Source organism: Phyllosticta capitalensis (assembly GCF_038381095.1).
Source record: "Phyllosticta capitalensis strain CBS 128856 chromosome Unknown BKA78scaffold_10, whole genome shotgun sequence".
In the NCBI taxonomy this organism is placed as follows: domain Eukaryota; kingdom Fungi; phylum Ascomycota; class Dothideomycetes; order Botryosphaeriales; family Phyllostictaceae; genus Phyllosticta; species Phyllosticta capitalensis.
Window position 1 is genome coordinate 1,003,878 of NW_027117448.1, and position 20,702 is coordinate 1,024,579.

A 20,702-nucleotide genomic window follows, 5' to 3' on the forward strand; every position below is an offset into this window, starting at 1 on the left:
AGAACTTTTCTCTTAATAGGAAGTCATAGGGAGCATTCAAGCGCCCGTGTCAGAAGGTGCGATGACGACGTGAAGCTGGGCCTAGGTCGAATTTCTTTCCTCGCCTACTGTGGGGTGATGCACGCATTTTCCTATTCGAGAAGACCTCGCTTCGCCTATCTGCAGACGAGGATTCGCCATGTCTTCTTTCATGAGTAGCACCGTTGTGAGCAAGGAATCCCTGATCGCTCCCGCAGAAGACATCAAGCCAGGCCTCCATCACCTGCAATGAACCGCTCGCCCGATATCCCCTCCTCCTTTCCTGAGTTCGCAGCGAGAAGATCTGCCAAGCTGACTATTTGCTCTCCATCCAGCACTGCAGACATGCTTGGCAACTGTTTCAGCGATTCGCACCACTGGCGAAAGCCTCAAATCGTTCGTCTTGTCGAGTTGTTGCCAGTCTCCAGAAGACCTCGTCAAATGAGAAATGCAGCGACTAATTCTTGAGCTTGGCCCGCCCCTTCTTGGACTTGTCCTCCTTCCATTCTGAAGTGTCCGAAATGGTCTTGCATCCGACACAGAAGACGTCGTCCGTAGCCATCAAGCGGCGAGATCTCATCATCACGCGACAGCCTTTTGTTGGACAGCGGTACTTTTGAGAAGTCTGTTTGGCCTCAAATTCCGGAATCTTGATTTGCACTTGAAGATCAGCAATGTGATTTTCCAGTCTTGCGACTCTTGTGCGCTGATAGTGCGTGGCCCGCGCGACGGCCCTCCGAAAGGAGTTGCAAGTCAGCATCAACTCCAAAAATGAAGGATTTTGAAGTAGCATCGGCATGTGGCGGACTGAATAGTCTTCGAAATAGTCTCGAAGACCTCTGTCGGACTCGGGAGTTGATTTGTAAAGTGTCGCGATCGCTGTGGGCATGACGCAGTTCGCCATCGTTTTGCGCTCGCAGAGAGCCGTGAGGAACGAGGCCTTTGCCAACTTTTGGAGCTCCGACAGTTGGTATATCACTCCGCATATGTAGACGTCCAGGTGGAATAGGCAAAGCGGTGCACTGGGCTCATCGTTGTCGTTGACGAAATAGTTGTATTTGCCGGTGTAGAGAAATTGCAGAAGTAATCTGATGGCGGCAGGAGGATCATTCAGCAGCTCAACAACTCCGGTTTGCGCCTCCTGTGGCAATGTTAGAATACTTTGTAAATTGCGCATGAGCGCTGCACATCCTACTCGCCTTGAATGGACCATTGACTGCATTTTCGAAGAATTCGCTGCCCCCACAAACAATCTTCTTGTGTACGTGGTATTCTCCACCATCGCTGGTACGGATTCTGAGGTCGGAGGGGCCGTAGCTCGAGAGGATCCTGCAAAGATGAGCATGAGGTGCCGTTGTTTGCAGTGCGGCAGTCCTTACTCTGCTAGAGCCGTTGAAGGGTCTGGGTTAAGAGCACCCCATAGCTTTGAGGATGGGTTCCAGCCTGTTGACGAAGTAGAAGCCGCGGCGCGATGAGGGTCAGCAGGTTGAGCGCTCGGGACACTGGCAGAATTGCGGGTTTCAAGTGTGAGAGAGAACGTGAGGTCGGTCAATGAGTCGATCTCCATGGCGCGGGCATTATTTGCGAGGGAATCGGAGTCGTTGTGTCGGGCGTCTATCGGGTGTCGAAGCAAGCGTTGCGCGGAAGCAGAGGTTGTTGCGTGCTCACGGTGGGAAGGAAAGGGCAGGCGTTGAGGTTGATTGCAAGGACCGTGGCATCGATGCAGCCAAACCACGGCTTGCGCGATGTTGGGAACAGGCGAAGATTGTGAACCGTGTGAAAGAAAGACAAGAGATTTTTCACTTTACCCAGAGTCCCGCGAGCATGCACTTTTGGCAAGTATCTTCCTGTTTTGGGAGAGCTCGCTTAAGACGTAGCTGCAGGTGTGAAGGGCTCGTCGAGGGCTGCGACGCCTGCTCCTGTCAACACCACGACACCAAAACATGCCGAGCCATAAAACTGATGTGCGTGAACCGCACATGCCGAATCTGGCCCCGTCACCCTCCAGCGGCTCACTATCCACAATCTTCAGCGACGCATCAAGAGCAGTCACGGAAAATGATCTGGCAGAGTGAGACTGATACAAAAGACGCTTGATTGCACACATTACTCACTCTTTTGTAGTGTCTTTGCGCGCCGTGGACCCTCTGACTTAGTCATACGCACTCGCGATGGACAAGAGTATCATGTCCACAAAAAGGTCATCTGCCACCGCTCAAAGTTTTTCGAAGCAGCAGCCAATGGAGCTTTCAAGGTATGCACTTGCCTGACAAAGCCTGAATTACTCTCAACTCCTCTGACACTCCTTCTAGGAAGCTCTTTCTGGCGTGATCGTGATGGAAAACGATCCATCGAGCGCTGTTGCGGCGCTCCTCCTTTTCCTGTACACGGGAGACTATGACAAGTTGTGCTTCGGACAATACCAACAAGACTGTCTCTTCCATCTGGACGTTTACCACGTTGGAAGTCTTTACGACGTCGCTCCGCTTAGGCGCCGAGCGACCTACTGGTTCACTCACCACCTTTACCGGCTTGAATCTTCAGTGGCCTTGCCTCTAGTACCTCAGGCTGTGTCTACCTTCCACCAGTTGATCCCATACACAATGGATGGCCATGACCGGAGTATCCACGATGTCCTTACGGAATTCTCAACCGACCATTTGAGTCAACTCCTCCAGGATCCCGCATTTTTGGACGTGATAACGACTTGCGAGTCTTTCCGCACGAAACTCACGTCGCACATGAGTCATTCGGCCAAAAGAGTTCATTCCCATATTCTCGAGCTCCGGGACATGATTACAAAAGGAAAAGAGACGGACCTCAACTACAGTTGCCCTGGTGAGAATTGCCGAAACAAGATAAACTCAATGAGCCTGCTTGGGATGAGGTCCGGCTTCTATTGCCCAAGGTGCCAAAAAGTCTATGGCACCGGAAGCCAACTGATCAGCTTGCGCGAGTAGTATAGAACTGGTCGTTGGTAGCCAGCTGCTGGAATCTGGGAGGTTTTACATTGCGAATGGAAGTGGGCCTGATGTTGGTTCGCCGGTCTTGGTTTTGATCGCTTGTTCACATGAGGGAATTATACGCAACCTCCGGAAAGGATATGCAGTCCCGCGTTGAAAACCTGGGTGGCTTTTTGAGTACCTCTGAGCGCTGTTGTTTTTCAGGCGCTCGTTTTCTGACATGAAAATGTTGGCCACACCTTCGTGGAAAGTGCCTTCCTGTTCTGGAAGCTGTTAGTGATGACGTGCGGACCCACACAGGAGATGCACTCCTCTCCTCTTTTCCTTCAAACTCCCTGCGCACATCATGCCAACGTCCCGAACTACCAACCAAGTTGTCTTCCTCTTCATCGCTCCCAACCATCGGCTCGGCTTTGCCCGATGCGAGCCCAAATTTGATTCTCACCAGAAACATCTTGCTGGCTGCGCGTCGCCAACCACCTCGCTTGGAGACGATGCAGGCGAGCTCGACTCAGTGGAAGGCGACCACTTTTCCACCGGCGTCACTTACCCGCAGTGCTTTGAGAATGGAGACATCTAGGGGCGACATGTTCAAGCGTCTGCGACGTCGTCAGTCCAACCGAATTCCATAAGCAGAGGGAACGAGACAACCTACTTGCCAGCGATACTCTGCACATGGTCGACGGCTCAACTGACCAGTCACAGGCAGAGTTTACAAAAAGACGATATGGCTCTGTTAGAACATTACGTTCTGTCTGCCAGCGAAAATAACCATCAAAGGTGCAGTGCATCGAAACTACAACGGTCAATCGGCATCCTCAGCCTCCGACTTGCAATTGAGCCCTAGATCGATTCCCCTCCGACCGTGAAATGACGTCTGCATCCCGATAGTGGTTAGTGGCCTGACGGGTAAGGAGCTGCTCATTCTAATTTCATCCAGCACCTCGGCAGGTGTCGACCAGGATGACCCCCCTTTCTCCTACGCCTCAATCCTCGATCCAGGAACGACTGCTTGTCCACCGTTGACACTAGCCGCTCAAACGCTCCGTAGGGCTGATCTATCGAATCCGATTCCTGGACGTAACGGTCGTGTTTACCGGATTTTCGCAAGCGTTGGACGACAATCTCCGGTTGGATACTGGGATACTGTGCCGGGATCGGTGGTTGGAGGAAATTGGAAACAGAAGAAGGCACTGCCAAACGTATTGTAAGGCGGCATCGAGGTGTTTTCGCTTGAAGCGTCCAACAGCAGCCAAGCGGAGGCCTGGAGCTTTCTCCTTGCTGTGGAAGAGCTGAGAGCTTCTCTAGCGGAGGACTTCTCGGCGTAGCTGGAAGGTAAGCATATTTTCCCAAGCGCATCCACTAATTCAAGCATATCTACAAAGCAGTAAGCATCTTCAGAACCTTCCCCACAAAAGCGAGACGCAAACCTTCAAACTCGTATCGTGTTGCGATTGCGATGCCTCCAACCCCAAACATCCCCGCGATACCCCTGGTGCCCCCAACCGTCAAATACGGCGTATCCCGAAACACCTAGTGCTCGACGCAAATCACGTTTGACAACTGAGCCTCTTTTCCACATCAGCCACTTCCGCTCCATCCACTGCTTGCATGCCTGTCCAGGCAAACCCGAAAGACAGGCGGGCGCCTCAGGTTTGGTGAATGGGCTAGAATCTGCCTCGGATTCTGCAATCGCCCACACGCAACCATGCAATCGGTCAGGGATCTGTCGACCGTTGGCTATCATTGCGACCTGATACCGAGGCTTTGGTAAACAAGTATTCTGCCGAGATGCACGGGGGTGCTGTGCAACAGGGGGGAGTTTTCCTTTTTTCCCTGACTATTGTCCGACCATTTTTGGAAAAAGGCGCTGACGTCGTGAACGAAGCGTAGAAACATGATGCAGATGGCTTCGAAGAGGTCCAACATGCGCTTCGACCGGCAACAGATTCCAGATATCTTCAAGAATAACTCCGCTGTATCTCTTTATACCATGCTCATTCAGACAGAGTGACGATGGAGGCAAGAAGCAGCATTGCCCACTGGACCCTTACTCGGCCTCGGTCAATGACTATTCCTGACACGGAACGGCCGTTCGCTGCGGGCCGCCGTTGCAAAAATCAGCCCAGGTCAATCGGCGAGCCAACTACCGTTGCTTTTGCGCAAGCCGGGGTGTTGGGAAAGTCCCTGATTGATGACATATTCCGCGCCATATTGATGGATTCTGGGCGTGCTGCTCGGTTCTCGTTGCGATGGCTAGCTCCGTTGCTTCATTTCGAGCAGTAGTAGTGGGGTGCTAACCGATAAGTAGTAATCCTTTGTGTCGAGTGCTATTTACCTTGCCTATAGCGCTCTTCTCTCCCCAGACATTACGCCCGCCAGCTTTTGCCAAGCATCGTCATTCTTTCGGTCACTCTTTACCAGACCCTCTTTCAAGTCGCTTTTGAAGTTCGATCTTTCACTCATACACTCTTTATCATGCTGGTGGTGCGGCTCTTCCGTTCAATCCTCGCAACTGCTTTACTGTTTGGCGTTGTGGTGCAAGCAGCAGCCCTCGAAAGGCGTGGCGCTCCACTTCAGGAGATCAAGGATTATGGACCCAATCCGGCAGGAGTTTCAATGTTTGTATACGCACCGCCAGGGCTGAGACAGAATCCTGGTCTCGTTGTTGCAATGTATGTCGACCTCCAAGACCGTCCGCATTGATGGGAGATGCCCTTTGAATACATCCCTTTTACCTACCACTTCTTCATCCATTTCTAATCCAATTCAACAACAGCCACTGGTGTCAAGGTTCCGCTCAGGGGTACGCCGACGGAACACCCTACCAGCGGTTAGCACAGCAAAGGAAGAACTTCTTGGTCGTCTATCCAAGTAGCCCACACCAGGGCGGCTGCTGGGACGTCAGTTCACCACAGACACTGCGCCACGATGGCGGCGGTGACAGTACCAGTATCGCCAATCAGATCAAGTACGCAATTGACAAGTACCGCGTCGACAAGAATAAAGTCTTTGTCCTCGGCAGCAGTTCTGGTGCCATGATGACGGTGAGCCCAACCCTTCCAAACGATTGACACAAAAGAAGGATGAAGCTGACCTTCCGTGATTCTAGAACGTCCTCGCCGCCACCTACCCCGAACTCATCAGCGCCTGCACCGTCTACTCGGGCGTGCCCGCGGGCTGCTTCCGCAGCGACAGCGAAAAAGTCGACGAATGGTCGCAAGCGTGCGCCAAGGGCCAAATCACCAAGTCGCCCTCGGGATGGGCGGCGTCGGCCAAAACCATGGACGCGGGCGCGACGACGGACAGCAAGCGGCCGCGCATGAAGATCCTGCACGGCGCCGACGACGCCATCCTCAACCCCAGCAACTTCCAGGAGGAGGTCAAGCAGTGGTGCGGCGTGTTTGGGTACGAGGACGACAAGCCCAAGAGCAGGAAGCAGCAGACGCCGCAGCAGGGATGGACGACGACGAGCTATGGCGAGAAGTTGGAGAGTGTTTTTGCGGATAAGACGGGGCATACGGTGCCTTGTAGGGGCGAGGATGATATGAAGTGGTTTGGGTTGTGAGGAGGTTAGGGCAGGAGGACAGGAGCATGTGGGCTGAATAGTGGGATCGCGATGTAGCTTTGCTGTTGTGGTGGTTATGGTGAGTCCGTTGGTTGGCTGGGTCGACAGGCAGACAGGACGCTCGCGGAGAAGCGAAGGGGCGTTTGCGCAAGACCTCGACATGGAAACAAACGAAAGCAAAAAGAACATCATCTTTGCTCGGAGTGGAGAAAGAGTAACTTTTGGAATGGCACAGGAGGATATTAGACAGAACATGGCGTGTGGAGACACCACTAAACCGGCTTCACATGAGGGGGGGCCCACGATGGGATCAGTAGGTGAATGTGACAGAGGACATTGTTAGTAGACAAGTAAGTCGATAGGTTGGGGAAATGCATACATATTTACAGACAACTCTCTGTCTTGCCACAAGAAGAATCCACTTTGCTTTACCCGGACACGCCAGGTGGTGTTCCTCGTCCTTCACGCCGCTATGCACTCCGGGTTCTGAACCACGGGTGTCTTCGGTAACTGCATAATTGCGAGGAGTAGCCTTCGTCTCACCTTTTTGATTTACTTACCAGGCGCCAATGATAGATAGGGTAGTGGAAGAACGAGCCTTGGACTGGCCTGGCAAAAATGCAAATGCCAATAATGCCAAAACACCTTACACCACCCACCCTACCCTTCCCTACCCTGGAAGAGAGACAGGGAGCGAGCATGAGCTAGCTCCAGGAACATCCAGCAAGCCACGGCAGCAGCGATTCAGCGGCTGTTCGTTCGCATCATCCTCTCACGGAAGTGTGTTGAGTGCGAGAGTGCTGCTGGATTTTCTTCTTTCCTTTTTTGCTCAAGTGCCCGCTCGCTGGCTGCGCTCGCTCAGCGGAACCGGAAGCAGCCGACATCCGGTGGTGGACCCTGGACGACCTGTAGCAGCAGCTACCGAGACGACGAGTACGGTACCGAGCGGACGGGCCAGCGGCGGAAATTCAAAATCTCCTCCCAACTTCTCGGAACGCAGAGGAGCCGTCCACAGCACTACGGGAGGAGGGGCTGGGAGAACCGGCATGGAGAAGGGGAAAAATCAAAACAAGGTGCGCACGACGAGGTGGGAGCGAAATGTGACATGTAGACAGGGAAGAGCAGAAAGAGAGAGAGAGAGAGAGACGGAGGAAAGAAAGAGGAAATGGAAAGTGAGTATGGAAATGCCATGCGTCATATCATATCGTGTCTATTACCACCGCCACCACCCCTTATCCTCCCCTTATCTCTCTCTATGCCGATGCGTCACCCTATACCTTCACCCTAAGCTCGGCAAAGATGATGCCTCGGTCGATGCCTTCACGTATATACGTCCAGCAGTTCCATCTCGTAGCCTATGAGCTCGCTCACCACATCCCCAAAAGGGAAATACAAATGCCAATGCTAATGACAAAATGGGGCATGCATACGTGCTTGCGCCGCCTTCGTAGCCTCCTCCATGATAAGAAGAAAGGGCTCTATTACTTCCATTTTTTCTGGATGCCGCTTTCCAATCGAACCGTGTATGGATAAGGAAAGCGCGCCACAGCTCTCTTGAGCCACATGTCCGTGCCGGAAAAGCGACATGTCGCTGGTGTGAAATTTTCCCCTTGTCTACCCCTCTCGTCCGCCCTCTGTTGTGCAATTGTGATTACAAAGTGTAGATAAGTGTGAATTATGGAAAGACATGAAAAGAAGAAAAGGGGAGGGAGCGGAGGGGAGGGGAAACAGAGGGGGATTGTGGTGATGGACGAGAGGCTCGTCGCGGTGGGAGAGCTCCAGCTGTTGGCAGAGCGATGCGTGGAGTTTGACAGGCGAAAGACATGGCGGCGGGTTTGGCGAAGGGTCGGTCGAGTGCGCAACGAGGAGGGGTTGAAGCGGTCGTCTGCTTAAAGATCTAGCTTGACGTCGTCCATCGCTTTCGTAGCATAACGAGGATCGGGCAGTCTGGCGATCCCACGCCTCAACGGCCTGTCATCTCATCCCGATGAAGACGAGCCCGCAATGCCAGTCTGCGGCATGGAGCTACGGCTACTCGAAGCGTGCGGCTGCTCGCTCGTCTCGGCCAAAAGCCCCTTCTTCTTGTCCTTGTCACTCTCCTGCGTCGTGTCTTCAGGCGTCTCGCGCACTGGACTCTTGAGACTGAAGCTGCCCTCGCCACTCCCACTGCCACTGCTCGAGCTGCCAGGCCGGCGCGAGCGACGCTTGTCCATGCTCTTGCGACTGCGCGTGACATCCAGACTCTTGCGGAACACGTCCAATGACATGCGACCCTTGCGGGCGTCGTGTTCGCCCTCGGGATCTTCTTCAATCGCGCGCATGCGCTCTTCCTGCTTCTCCTGCTTCTTTTCCATCTTTTTGATGGCCTCTTCGGTGAGTTCTTGGCGGAACATGCGCTCGATGACGTCCTTTTTGCGCGACTTGCGGTCGCCGATGCTGATGACGATACCGGCGGAGATGTTGACGGTGATGGAGCAGGACAGGATGGTTGCTGTGAGAGCCTGGGGGCGTGTCCTGTAGTCGATGCCCCATGTACAGGCGCCGAGGGCTATTTGGAAAATTGAATGAAAGTCTAGCAGGACTACGACCGCAATGAGGAGGCGAACTGGAAATGCGTAGTGCGTCTCTGTTTCGTGGGGCTTGTAAAACGTGTGAGATTTGCAAAACTTGGCTTCGTGATGCTCGAGCTTCTTTTGCTGCTTTTCCGTGAGGACACTCAGCTCCTCTTTTTCGAGACGTCCGGCCTCGACGTCTGTTTCATTTACGGTCTGCTCGGGGAGATCGTTCTTGTTTTCAAGTTTTGGCAAGTGCTTCTTTTTGCGCAGCTTCCAGGTGAGATGGTGATAATGGGCGATGAAGATCATGTGGTACGTGTCGACAACCCGGAACGGTGCCAAGCCGTCTCCAACAATGGCGAAGAGCGCGACCAGCACATTGTCAATGACGTTGATGACATAAAGCTGCTTGTTTCCCACGTAGACCCAGCCGATGAGAAAGAGCACCCATGCCAATCCAAATAGGGTGATGAGGGTGGCGTATAGCGTGACGAGAAATCCAAGCGGCGTGCTGACGTACTTTCCGAATCCTTTCAAAGATCGTTTTATCCTGGACCTGCGCGAATGCAGCATGTGTCGGACATGGTCGTCGAGCTCGCGTTTTTCGTCTTCGGACCACCCTTCGAGGGAGAGGCCATGAGGAAGAACAGCATGGCGATTTTCGCTCAGCGCCGATGTGATGCTAAAGGTACGATCCAATTGCGGCCGTTCAGCCGTCTGGAGTGGTTCCGCAGTTGCAGCAGTTGTTTGCCTTGATATAGGAGGTTCTTGGGGTATCGAGGCCAGGCCGACCTTTTCCTCCCCTTGGCCTGCTTCACCACTGCGCGTCGGATGTCGCGATAGTTGGTATACAGAACTTCGGTTGAGTAACCTTCCAAGGTCCGGAACAAAGAGGGAATTTTGGACATTGGTTAGCGACGTAAGAGTAGACACCTCGGGATCTGGCAATCGTCAGCACGCACGCGACCAAGAGCTTTGAGCAACCAACCAATGACATCGAGGAGGTCCACTATCCGTGGATCGTATTCGAGCTCCGGTGGGAGTTGAGACATTTGGCCAGGAGCGCCGCCGCCGCCGCGATTGCGAGCAAAAGGACCAAGAGCGGCAGTGCTCATTCTTCTAAACCGGCCAGGGCCTGGCGGACGAGGAGGCGCGTTGGCCGTGGCCGGGCGCTGCTCTTCGACGGGTTCATAATTTTCTTGACCATCAGGGTTCGGGGGCAACTCGGGAACAGTGGACTCGGGAACAGTGGCCATATTATTCATCGGGGCCCGTGTGGTTTGCGGCAAGTCTGCCGGGTTGAAGGACGGACGCTGCGGCTCGGAGCTGCTGCGGCGGCGGTTGGATTGCCATTGCTCTTCGTCCTGCGCTTGTTGTCCGTCGACGGGGCTCTGAATAGTCTCGAGTCGTGGGATCGAGGCAGATGGCAGGCGACGAAGGCGAATGGTTTGAGGACGTAGCAGGTCGGGTCGTGCTGGGATTCGGCGAGGAGATGGAGAGGGATTGCTCTGGCGCGACGGGGATCGGTCGCTTGCCGCCGATGCTTGTACAATTTCAGGAGTTGCAGAGGAATGGCGGCGGCCCGGTAAAGCAGCGGGCGGCGAGCCCTGAGATTGGCTCGAGGACTCCATGCGGATGGAGATGTTCGGTGGAGAAGACTCGTAAAAGTTGGGTGTTTATGAAAAGAGCGAGGAAGAGGGCTGACGGCCGGGAGTCAATGGCAGCCACCCCGGACAGAGACTGGAGGTTGGGAGGGCCTGGCCACGGGGCTCGGGCGCTACTACGTCACCGGCCGTTTCCGCCAGTCTGGGCCAATCCGCCGTCGGGCTGTCTGTCAAAGTAGGTAGGTATTGTGCCAGTCGGAGGACGACGGAGGGGCTTCGATAGACGGGGGGCAGACACAGTTGCAGAGAGCGGGCAGCCAGAGAGATCGGGAAGACGGTGGAAAACCTGCTTTCTTCAGGCGCAGACGACGCAGAGCAGTCGTGGTCAAAGTGCCGGTAGATCAAACTCGCAGATCCGCCGCACTGACCATCCAAGTCCATCATCTCGTCTGCCGTCGTTTATTGACCCTTTTCACGGTCAACAACACCAGCGCATTGCTGTCCTGCCCCCCAATCGTCTCTCACACGCGCCAGTTTCATCAGTCTCGGTTTCAAACATCTTCACTGGCTTAGCGCGCACCAATGCCTTTCGAAATCATGTTTCGCGACCTAACCAAATGCAGGGGGTATACAAGTCCAACCTTGAACCACCAAAACAACCAACGCCAATGGGCCCAAAATCCTTCCGTCTGCCAACATCAAATCAAAAAAACAGGATCGTCGTATCCTCCCGTCCCGCCACTCGCAGGGGTCCATATTACACATTACTCCACCATGGCCACTAGCATCCTCTCGTAGTCGCCTCTCGTCTCGCCTTGAATTCTGCGTATCAAATCCTTGTTGTACCTAGCCTGGTACGCTTGCTTTACTGCCGCCATGTAACTCCTATTCCAGTGGGCTCGCACAACTCTGTCGATCAAATGTCGGTCGTGAGTTCCGGCACCAGCCATGGCGTCCTCTAGCATTTCTGCGTCAGACTTGGGCCGGTCAAGCGCTCTGGCCACCAGCAGGTGCAGCGCGTCTTTCATGTGTCCGCTGAATCGCGAGTCGATTTCCTTGAGCAAAGACTTGCGGTACCGCTGCTGGAACGTCTGGTCTATGGCCCGCAGCTGGGCATCGTTTTGCGACGTGAGCACCTCGCAAGCCCGGATTCCGTTCTTGTTGAGCCCGACCACGCCGCTGCCGAATGCTCCCTGGAGGTCCGTCGTTGCTTGCTCAATCTGCTGGGGAATAACAGGCGCCGAATCTTCTTGTCTGCGGCCGCCCGTGAGCATGAGGAACAGTGTCTCGGTGCCGGCAGAAAGATCTCCTTTCAGATCGTTGTCAAGGTCGCGCCCAAACATTCTTCGGTACTCGTTCTTGATGGCGTGCACGTCCGCGTTGCTCCTGTTGCAAAGCACGTCGTTGAGATCCGATTCCTTGGTTCCCGCTCCCTTGATGGCGTTATGCAACACGTAGCAGTCATGCTGGAGCGGCCCACGCGCGCATGCCAAAAGCGCATTGCGGAAGTCACCGCTCGTTTCCTTTTCGAGGTCTTTCAAGAGGTCTCTCATGAAGCGCTGGTTGTATGTTTGGCGGAGGGAATGCATCTGGACCGGGTCCAGCTTGGACAGGACACGGATGACTTCTCTCTCATTTGTGCCGAACCCCTTCATCGCTTTGCGCAGAGCTTCGGCATGCATGGCCGTGTCCACGAATGGCAGTTGAGGGGCATAGCCGAGCGACGGCGGTGTTGGCGCAACGGGCGCGCCGTACGGAGCACCGTATTGCTGTGGCGGGGGAGCTCCATACTGGCCCGGCGGCGGTGCGCCGTAGCCTTGCTGTGGAGGAGGGTATTGGCCAGGCGGAGGAGAGCCATACTGGCCTGGCGGGGGAGCGCCGTAGCCTTGCTGGGGCGGCGGGTAACCTTGCGGGGGAGGAGGTCCCCAATGACCCGGCGGAGGGGCACCGTAGCCCTGGGGCGGATAGCCTTGTGGAGGGTACTGGTTCTGCATTGGGGGCGGTTGATTGTAGCCTTGTTGTTGTTGTTGTTGTTGAGGATATGAGGGTTGATGATGGAGGTGCTGTGGTGGGGGCTGACTGTATCCAGGTTGCGGAGAGTCTTTTATGGCGACGGTCAGCTAGCGCCAAGTGCTAGGCAATTGCGCAGCAACTCACAGTTCTGTTGATATGGTGGCGCGTAGCCGCCTGGAGGAGGTTGTCCGTAGTATGACATGGCCAGAGCTTGCCGGGGAATCCTTTGATGGTTGGTGAGAAGTTGCGGAGTGAACGAGGGCACAGCGGCAAGGAAATAAGTAGAGAGACGAGACTTTGTAATGGTTGCGCGAGGGCGACAATGACGAAAACCTGTGGCTTATTTTGCTTGGCAGGTGGTGATATGGGGGCGCAGAGCGGGCGGAGTGGACGAAGGCGTCTACTTTTGATCGCTTGGGTTTCCCCATCCGGACGACATCGGTCGCGTGGGCGAGGCTCAGCGCCGAGGCATCTAAGGCAACAGCATTTCCGCCCTCTCAACGTCGATCAGGTCAACACCATCCGTCAAACGGTCAAGACAACATCGGTACACACCGAGCACACCGAGAGCCTCTCCAAACTCTGTCGGCATGCCGTGCCGACGATCCAAGCCTCGCAGTCAGCCCTGCGCGCTAGCTCTCAGTCAGGCTGCGCACTCCACCATGGTTGCCACCACCACACACTCGACTTTGTCAGCATTCTCAGATACGAAACGTCATGGGTGCCAGGAAGTCTTTTGCACCCTTGCACCGTTGCCGCTGTCTGGCGAACCACGTGCTCTGTTTTAGTCTTGCAGTCTGGCGCTATTTGCCTATTGCATGCTGCTACCTGCCCAATTGACATGCAGCATACAGACATGGCCGACTTTGAGATGACTACGACTGCTGACCTGTACAGGATCCATATACGAAATGCTCCATCCATCATTCAAAAAGAGCGGCCTGTCCTGTCGCTGTCGGACTTTACCCCGGTTCTCTCTTGACACACCCGTCTTGCCGTCCCATCCAAAACTCTCTTCATCGTCTTTTACCTTTTCCTGCTACACTTGTCCTTCACTCCCCTGCCAGTCACTGCATGAGTCTACCACTAGGACCTCGTCCATCACATTCAGTCAGCAGTCTTGCAGCCCGAAAAGAGGAGTGTGCATCAGAAGCGTCTGCAGAGCCAGCTCTTATAAACTCCATGTCCCCCGGACCACAGACGGACAGTCCTCGGACATCTTTCCACAGACGCCTACATCATTGCCAAGACCAGTCGAGCAGCATACGCAATAGAAAGACTTGAACATTCGTCCATCATTACGACATAGCATCTCCATCCAGACGCACCGGCCACCATGTCCAGCTCCTACGAATACGGAACTGGTCCCGTTCGTGCTGCCCCAGCACCAACTCATCCAGAGTACCGCCCTTCGGCCTTTGCGCAAACGCCTCCTCCGTCCACTGCGGCATACAACAGCGCTCCAAGCGCGCCATCCACCACTGCTGCCTCCATCAATCAGGCCCATCAGCACCAACAGCTCCAAATCTACCGCGGCGGCCACTCGTCGACGCCGCACCACGTCGCAGACCGCCGCATGACGCCATACGTTGCGCCTGCGGTGCCCGCCGTGCACCGCGAGGAGGAGGACGACGCGTACTACCGGGGCAAACGCGCGCCGGTACGGCGCAGTGAGGGGAGGAAGAGTGGAGGAGGTGCGAGGGCGAGGAAGACCAAGGCCGCGAAGAGGCGGGGATACGAAGAGCATAGGCCCACGTTGGGTGATACGATGGTCATGATCATCAGGGTTGTCGTTGATGCTATCAAGACGCCGTCCGGGAGGAGGTGAGCGAGAAAGGATCGAGGAGCTTGGTTGGGAGTTGAGATGGAAGTGTGGGATTCAGATGGGTAGAGGTTACCTCAGAGCAACTTGGGCCTCCCTGGAAACGAGCCGGTCAACTGAAGAAGGGGAGCTTCGACGTCCACCGCTCCAACGAACGACACTCTCCACGCCATCTCTCCTGTCTCCTGCGGCATGATATGCCCATCAGCCGCTGCCATAACACGCAGCTGAGCTGGACCTTCAGCAAGCAAGTCTCGACGGCAAGCTGTCAACGGGCACACCTTCTTTCATCCGTCTTCTGCTTTCGACCACTCCTCTCCTCAGCACTCGTTCTATGTTGGAAGGCATCGCATCGCATCGCGCTTATCAAATTGCATCGCCCGGCATCAAATCAAATCATACCGCATCCACCGCATCCACCCATACGTTCGCCAACGAGCCTCACGACACGATACGCGGCGGACCTTCTCTACGGCCACACCGTAATACATTCAAACGAGCCCAGCCAGCCAGCCTGCCAGCCAGCCAGCCAGCAGACCCGATTACGCCTGGTCTGTCGTGGATTGTTTTCCCTCTCTCCTTTCTTCACTTCTCCGCTGTAATCATCTTTGTATATATAATCAAGAGGATTTCTTGCTGCATGAACCTGGCATGGGTTACGGAAATGATGGGTTTTGCCACCACCCTCCTTCCTCCTTTCTCCAGCACAAGTCAGCCAGCCAGCCAATTAGTGGACAAACAGGAATGGGAGGACGAGCAGGGGCAGGGGCAATTGAAAGGAAGGTCTCAGTGAATGTGGTAATGCATAAGTACATAGGTAGTTGTGTGATGAGATTAATGCTAGCAGTCATCAACCATCAATCATCAATTATCAATCATCAATCTCAACACGATAGGCACGTCCACGAGCCAAGCCAAGCCAAGCCGTGCAGTCGGTCGGCATAAGAAAAAGGAAACCTTGCATGCTCTCTCTGGTACACATCTGACTAGTAGTGGCAATTGGCCGTGCGCAGCAAGTAGTGGCACGTAGCACATACCTGTATACGTGCACGCTTTCAAGTACATAGACCCACGCTCCCGCAAAGCCCGCCCGCGAGGACGACTTTCTAGTCAGCAGTCGAGTTTGATGGCTTGTGTATCTGTATCATTGAAAACATTCATGTCCACATTTCTTAGAGGGGGAGAGAGACGAAAAAGTGGCGTTTGATGATGGATGGTATGAAACATTTTCAGCTGCCCTTTTCCGCATGAGCGATCGCTTTCTCTGCGTCGACTTGACCTCCACTTGGAGGGTGCTGCCGCCGCCGCCCCCGTCTATCAGCCCACCACCCTTCGTCGCCTGAATTGGACACTCGTGTACAGTAGTGTGGATAGATAGATACAGAGAATGAGAAACACACCAAAGACGAAAAAAAGGGGGAGTAGGAGGGCTAAAGTGGCCCTCACTCTTTACTTTCCGTCCTCCCTCCTACCTCTCCCCCCTTTCCACAGTCGCGAAGCCAACGCGCTTGCAAAACTTCAAACTCCCCACACCTTTCAAGAAAGTGAGAAAGAAGAAAAGAAAAAAGGCGCCCCAACACCGGCAAATGGTGGCAGGTCCACGACATGGACCTGGACCTGCTTTAGCTGCCATGCGAGGGCAGGATTTGTCCAGTTTCGAGCAGGCAGAGCGGCGGCGTGGGCCGCGAGGCTCAGCGCTTGAGCACTCGCACCTGGCGCGCGCTACTACTGCTCTTGCTGCTGCTGTTCGGATGGTTTTGTGACCGAGCTCAAAAAGCCGGGGTGGTACCGTTGTTGCAGCGGCAGTGATGTGGGCCACCCCACTGCAATTGGTAAAGAGGATGCAATGAACAATTTCGCAGCTGAGGAGTCGTCCAAGGCTCCGGCTGAATCGGCATCATCATGTAAGATTGATACCTCCCCGGAAAAAATTGGGTTTCCCACAAATGTGGGACGAAGAAAAATCGAGTCAGGCAGGACAGGACTCGATGAAGGTGGTGCCTGTGCAGCCATTAAAAGGTACGACAATAGTCGAGCGTACCCAAGCTGTCCTCCTGGTGGTTGGACGTGTGCAATGATCTATGCCTCGCGATGCGAATGCAATCCCAGAATTTTTTGTGGTTCGAGGAAATATGCGGCGCGCAAGGAAATTCGTAGTCGGTCGTTGAGGAAGACGCCGGATCGATCCACATAACCTTACTCCCCAATGTGGCGCTCATTCTCCGGTTTCCATGTTCCTGGTTTGATAAGGTTAGCCAACGGCGTTCGTGTTGTGTGATAGGGCGACACGAAATTTTTCGAGAGGCTATTGATGGTGGCGGAACTAACCTTCGAAATTGTGGTGGACAAATGCCATGGGATCGTCCGGCTCGCCTGCGCCCATCTGCCGTACCCCTGGGCTGAAGCTCGTAATTGGAAGCACAATTACGTCGCCGACCTTTTTGGCGGCCGTCATGCCTGTAAAGTTGCGCCAGGTGATGTTGCCGTTGCTCGCATGCATGTCAAAGTAACGGCCATCGTTGAAGAAGTTGAAGACGGTGTCGGTCCAAATGGCAGGACCAGTGTATTCCACGATGCCCTTGTAGTCCTTAAGGATTCTGCCGGCCTTTTTGCGCTTCAGAGTTTCCTCGGTGATGTTTGCGACAATCTCCCGTAGGACCGGGTGGCCTGGCTTGGCCTGAATGGTCCACTGGCAGAATTGAACCCGTCGCGAATACCACTCGTGCCAATCTTCGCGATCGGGGTCCGCCTCAATACCAATGACCAGGCCGTACGAGGAGCGAGGCACCTCGGCCGGAACCCACTCCGTCGCCGGCTTCAGGGCGGACGTGTCAATGTCTGTGTATATGCCTCCCCTCGCCAGGAGGATGAGGTATCTGAAAAAGTCGGCCTTGACGACAGGCATTGGGAGGGCATTGTAGGCTTCGAGGACGTCGGGGACCGAAGAGTAGAGGTGGCGCATGAGATGGACGGCTACCGAGTCTGTAATGACTTCGTGTACGAATGTCGGGTGTAGTATTGTCCAGCTAGCTTCGGGCTCGCGGAATATCTCGTCGAAGTCGCCAGATGCGGGCGTTGCTTTCCATGTCTGCCAGATGTAGGCGGGAAACTTGGCTTGAGGGTCGTAGGGGAACTGGTATTCGAGCTGGTCGCGTAAAGGCTTGGTGTGTAGATCTTCGAGGGCGATCTGCGGTCTCTGCTTCTTCGGGATCGGACGTTCTATCGACTTGTCTGCCTTTGCACCAGAGGATGCCTTGGCCGGGGCGGCATTGGGCTTTTGGCCAGCGTTTTCCTTTTGAGATTTTTGGGAGCCTGGATCGGCGGCCGGGACGACGAGCTGGGATTGGGGCTCGGAATGGGTGGAGCGCAGTAGGAAGAAGAGGGTCAGCACAGCGGCGGCGACGATGAGGGCTCTTCGAAAGGAGAGCATGGTGGGCAGCGGCGGCCCTCGGGGGTGAGAGGGGTTTCGAAGGAGCGGTGAGAGGCGAAGGATGGCGGAGAAGAGAGATGAGGAGCGGGCGGGAAGGTGATAAGAAAAAAAGGAAAGAGGACGAAGGCGGTCGTAGCGACGTGGCCAGGTGAGCACGGTGTTGGTATTCGCGGCTGGGTGCAGGTGGTGGTCAGGGGGACCGTCCGGGGAGAGGACAGGGCGCGGCGGACAAATTACGAAGCCGAGCGGGCGGTGCTGGTGCTGGACTCAGTACTAGCAGTAGAGCGAGCGAGGGCGCATCGAGGGCGCTGGGGACGCGTGTGGCCTGGACGCGTGCAGACGGCGAGAATGTGCTAGTGAATAGTGTTGGTGTTGTACCGAACAGCGTTCCTGCCAAGAAGGGCGAGTTGGTGATAGATATCCTCCTTCTTTCTCTCCCCTCGCTTCGGCAGGGTGCGCTGGCCTACGTTTCAGCGATATGCCATCTCCAATTACCACTCCACCACAATATCACCACCCTCGCCTGCCCCGGGCTCTCGCACGTCAGCTTCCTTGCCGTCTGCGCAACCACCTCAAATCGCCCTCGACGTCCTTCGCATCACCATCCCAAGCTCCCGCCCCGTCACTGACCACCCGGCGGGTACACCCTAATGCGAGACATGACAGCCGCCCGTCAATTTTGACTTCTTCTGTCAGTGAACTACGAAAGAAATTTATTAACTCGCTCCAGCATCATCCTCACCGCAAACCTATCATCACCGGGCTCGCTCTTCAGCTTCACCTCAATCGATCGCGTTGCACTTCAGCTGTCATCAGATCGTCGCAATCGACTCCTGCTCCACTCTTCTCCTGCATCTTTAAGCATTGAGCCATGTGCATCTGATCCGACATGACAAGAAACCCGAAACAGCTGTGACGTCGGCTTCCAAGCACCACGATTAGAGTTAGCCGTTGCCCGCCTGAGCTTGACCTCCCAGCCTACGCCCTACCCATGGTTGGCAAATGGCACCCGTCCCACAGCGATTCTCTTCTCTCGCAGCATTCCTACACCATGACGTTCACTAGGGCCTTGCTGGGCATCATGGCATCGGGAGGATGCCGGCGACGCGGACCGGCCTGGAATCGCCCGCCGCCCCTCCCGCTGCGCCCCAATCACCATCTGGCCACCCGCCACAGCTTACGACTACAAACTCTCCCTCCGCTATAATTGTCCAGTCGTCGCACTCTTCTCGCAGGGTTTGCGTCATCACCTCTCCGCCCCCAGAACGACGGAATTCCCGCGTCAGGTTCTCAAATGCCCAGCCGTCGTCACCGGTGTTCGTCTCGACCGGTGCTCTTGCTGCTCTTGTTATAGAACCAAGGGTTTCAGCGTTCGAGTGACAGCAGCTGAGACATCACGTTGGTTCTTCCGCCGTTCCGTTTGGCTCGTGGAGTCGCATGCACTTTAGGGTCTATCAGATTACCTTCCATTCCTGGAGCTCGACCAGGACGATCGTACTGAAGCTTTCTGTCGACCCGTGCGCATGGTATCACACCCAAGTCAATCATTGGCCCAACCACTCGCCTGTGCTAGCCGCTGCAAGGCATGTTGGGAATTCTTTCCATCAACTCCAGCTGGATGCGACCATTTCAGCAACTGCAAGGCTATAAACGCTAAATTGGGAAGTAGGTTATTAGGCCCATCGTCTTTTGAGCATTTGATCTCCGGTAGGCTGGTCACCGTCTTCCCGCCAAAGCATATCTCGACTCAGAGCACTATTCTCAGCCTCCATGGACTTTGAGCCCTCCGCGATCCAACCGCGGTCCAAATTCAGACACTCTCGACACACAAACCCTCCAGCACGTCCGCAACGCATAGGTTGACGCCAAAGATGCCCCCCTCCTCCGTCATACTCTTGATGTGAGAGTCGTGATACTCCGCCTTTGCTGAAGCTGTCGCGTCTCTTACTATGGCGCAGTCGAAGCCTCTGTCGCTACCTTCTCTCATTGTCGTTGAGACGCATACATCACTCGTTACTCCCGTGATGACCAGATTTTTGATCCCTCTGTTCCGCAGCAGCAGCTCAAAGTCTGTGTGCGCAAATGCACCTTGTCCCGGCTTGTCAATCACTGGCTCTCCGTCTATCGGGTACAGCTCGTCGACAATGTCGTGCGATTTGCCGCCACGTACAAGAAGCCGACCTCCGAGCGGACTCGGTTGCCCAATGGACGCGCCGCCCGGATTGTTGCCAGCGCGGAATGCCGTGCGGGACCAAAGCGTGGAGAGGTCGGGACGATGACCTATGCCCAAATCAGCAGGCCGCCACACATTTCGCAACCTCGATGACTCCCCAACCTTCCCGCGTGTGGTACACCTGCCACCCAAGCTTCCTAAATGCGTCAAGGAGGCGCTTGACGTTCGGAATGATGGCTCTGGCAGGCTCGGCTGAGTATCCTAGCGCCTCGATGTAGCCGCCCTTTGTGCAAAAGTCTTGTTCCATGTCAGTCTGACATATCGACTGGTCGGTATTCGTGCCAATGCTTGCCGTTCTGCATGTCTATAATGACCAACGCGGTCGTCTCGCGCGATAGCGACGCGTCGTGTGGCCAAGCATACGGGATCGCCGCCGCAATTTGCTTCTTGGTCTCTGCCATCGTGGAGTGTTCGCCCATGTTAATTGAACTGCTTCTTTGGTAGATGCTGACAACGGTTTACGCAGCTCGAGGTGTGGAGAGTTTTGGGCACGGTG

The 20,702-nt window shown here is 55.0% G+C and overlaps 10 protein-coding genes across 10 annotated transcripts; 4 read left to right on the top strand and 6 right to left on the bottom strand.

Moving 5' to 3' along the window:
• Nucleotides 1–475: 475 nt before the first annotated feature.
• BKA78DRAFT_360772 (uncharacterized protein) lies at nt 476–1,363 on the bottom strand (the record flags this gene model as incomplete). Its single annotated transcript, XM_066892426.1, has 1 exon — nt 476–1,363. One exon carries the CDS (start codon nt 1,361–1,363, stop codon nt 476–478), a length of 888 nt encoding a protein of 295 aa, XP_066740532.1.
• Nucleotides 1,364–1,997: 634 nt separating this feature from the next.
• BKA78DRAFT_356062 (uncharacterized protein) lies at nt 1,998–3,561 on the top strand (the record flags this gene model as incomplete). Its single annotated transcript, XM_066892011.1, has 4 exons — nt 1,998–2,089; nt 2,143–2,272; nt 2,331–2,856; nt 3,482–3,561. 4 exons carry the CDS (start codon nt 1,998–2,000, stop codon nt 3,559–3,561), a joined length of 828 nt encoding a protein of 275 aa, XP_066740533.1.
• A 1,898-nt stretch (nt 3,562–5,459) lies between these two features.
• Nucleotides 5,460–7,005, top strand: BKA78DRAFT_360776 (acetyl xylan esterase; the record flags this gene model as incomplete). Its single annotated transcript, XM_066892427.1, has 3 exons — nt 5,460–5,656; nt 5,761–6,028; nt 6,094–7,005. The coding sequence occupies 3 exons, from the start codon at nt 5,460–5,462 to the stop codon at nt 6,547–6,549; spliced, it is 921 nt and encodes a 306-aa protein (XP_066740534.1). The 3' UTR covers nt 6,550–7,005.
• Nucleotides 6,810–8,068, top strand: BKA78DRAFT_31643 (uncharacterized protein). The gene is made up of 2 exons (XM_066888616.1): nt 6,810–6,870; nt 6,929–8,068. The coding sequence occupies exon 2, from the start codon at nt 7,119–7,121 to the stop codon at nt 7,908–7,910; it is 792 nt and encodes a 263-aa protein (XP_066740535.1). The 5' UTR covers nt 6,810–6,870; nt 6,929–7,118; the 3' UTR covers nt 7,911–8,068.
• A 460-nt stretch (nt 8,069–8,528) lies between these two features.
• On the bottom strand, nt 8,529–10,156 carry BKA78DRAFT_256343 (uncharacterized protein; the record flags this gene model as incomplete). Its single annotated transcript, XM_066885077.1, has 2 exons — nt 8,529–10,045; nt 10,093–10,156. 2 exons carry the CDS (start codon nt 10,154–10,156, stop codon nt 8,529–8,531), a joined length of 1,581 nt encoding a protein of 526 aa, XP_066740536.1.
• Nucleotides 10,157–11,472: 1,316 nt separating this feature from the next.
• On the bottom strand, nt 11,473–12,702 carry BKA78DRAFT_298915 (uncharacterized protein; the record flags this gene model as incomplete). The annotated part of the gene is made up of 1 exon (XM_066886985.1): nt 11,473–12,702. The coding sequence occupies one exon, from the start codon at nt 12,700–12,702 to the stop codon at nt 11,473–11,475; it is 1,230 nt and encodes a 409-aa protein (XP_066740537.1).
• A 1,095-nt stretch (nt 12,703–13,797) lies between these two features.
• On the bottom strand, nt 13,798–14,672 carry BKA78DRAFT_31665 (uncharacterized protein). Its single transcript, XM_066888634.1, has one exon. It carries the CDS (start codon nt 14,466–14,468, stop codon nt 13,893–13,895), a length of 576 nt encoding a protein of 191 aa, XP_066740538.1. The 5' UTR covers nt 14,469–14,672; the 3' UTR covers nt 13,798–13,892.
• BKA78DRAFT_31664 (uncharacterized protein) lies at nt 14,673–15,371 on the top strand. Its single transcript, XM_066888633.1, has one exon. The coding sequence runs from the start codon at nt 14,878–14,880 to the stop codon at nt 15,334–15,336; it is 459 nt and encodes a 152-aa protein (XP_066740539.1). The 5' UTR covers nt 14,673–14,877; the 3' UTR covers nt 15,337–15,371.
• A 1,368-nt stretch (nt 15,372–16,739) lies between these two features.
• Nucleotides 16,740–17,973, bottom strand: BKA78DRAFT_257117 (nucleotide-diphospho-sugar transferase; the record flags this gene model as incomplete). The annotated part of the gene is made up of 2 exons (XM_066885157.1): nt 16,740–16,780; nt 16,872–17,973. 2 exons carry the CDS (start codon nt 17,971–17,973, stop codon nt 16,740–16,742), a joined length of 1,143 nt encoding a protein of 380 aa, XP_066740540.1.
• A 1,810-nt stretch (nt 17,974–19,783) lies between these two features.
• On the bottom strand, nt 19,784–20,607 carry BKA78DRAFT_256609 (isochorismatase; the record flags this gene model as incomplete). Its single annotated transcript, XM_066885103.1, has 3 exons — nt 19,784–20,253; nt 20,309–20,471; nt 20,521–20,607. The coding sequence occupies 3 exons, from the start codon at nt 20,605–20,607 to the stop codon at nt 19,784–19,786; spliced, it is 720 nt and encodes a 239-aa protein (XP_066740541.1).
• Nucleotides 20,608–20,702: the final 95 nt, after the last annotated feature.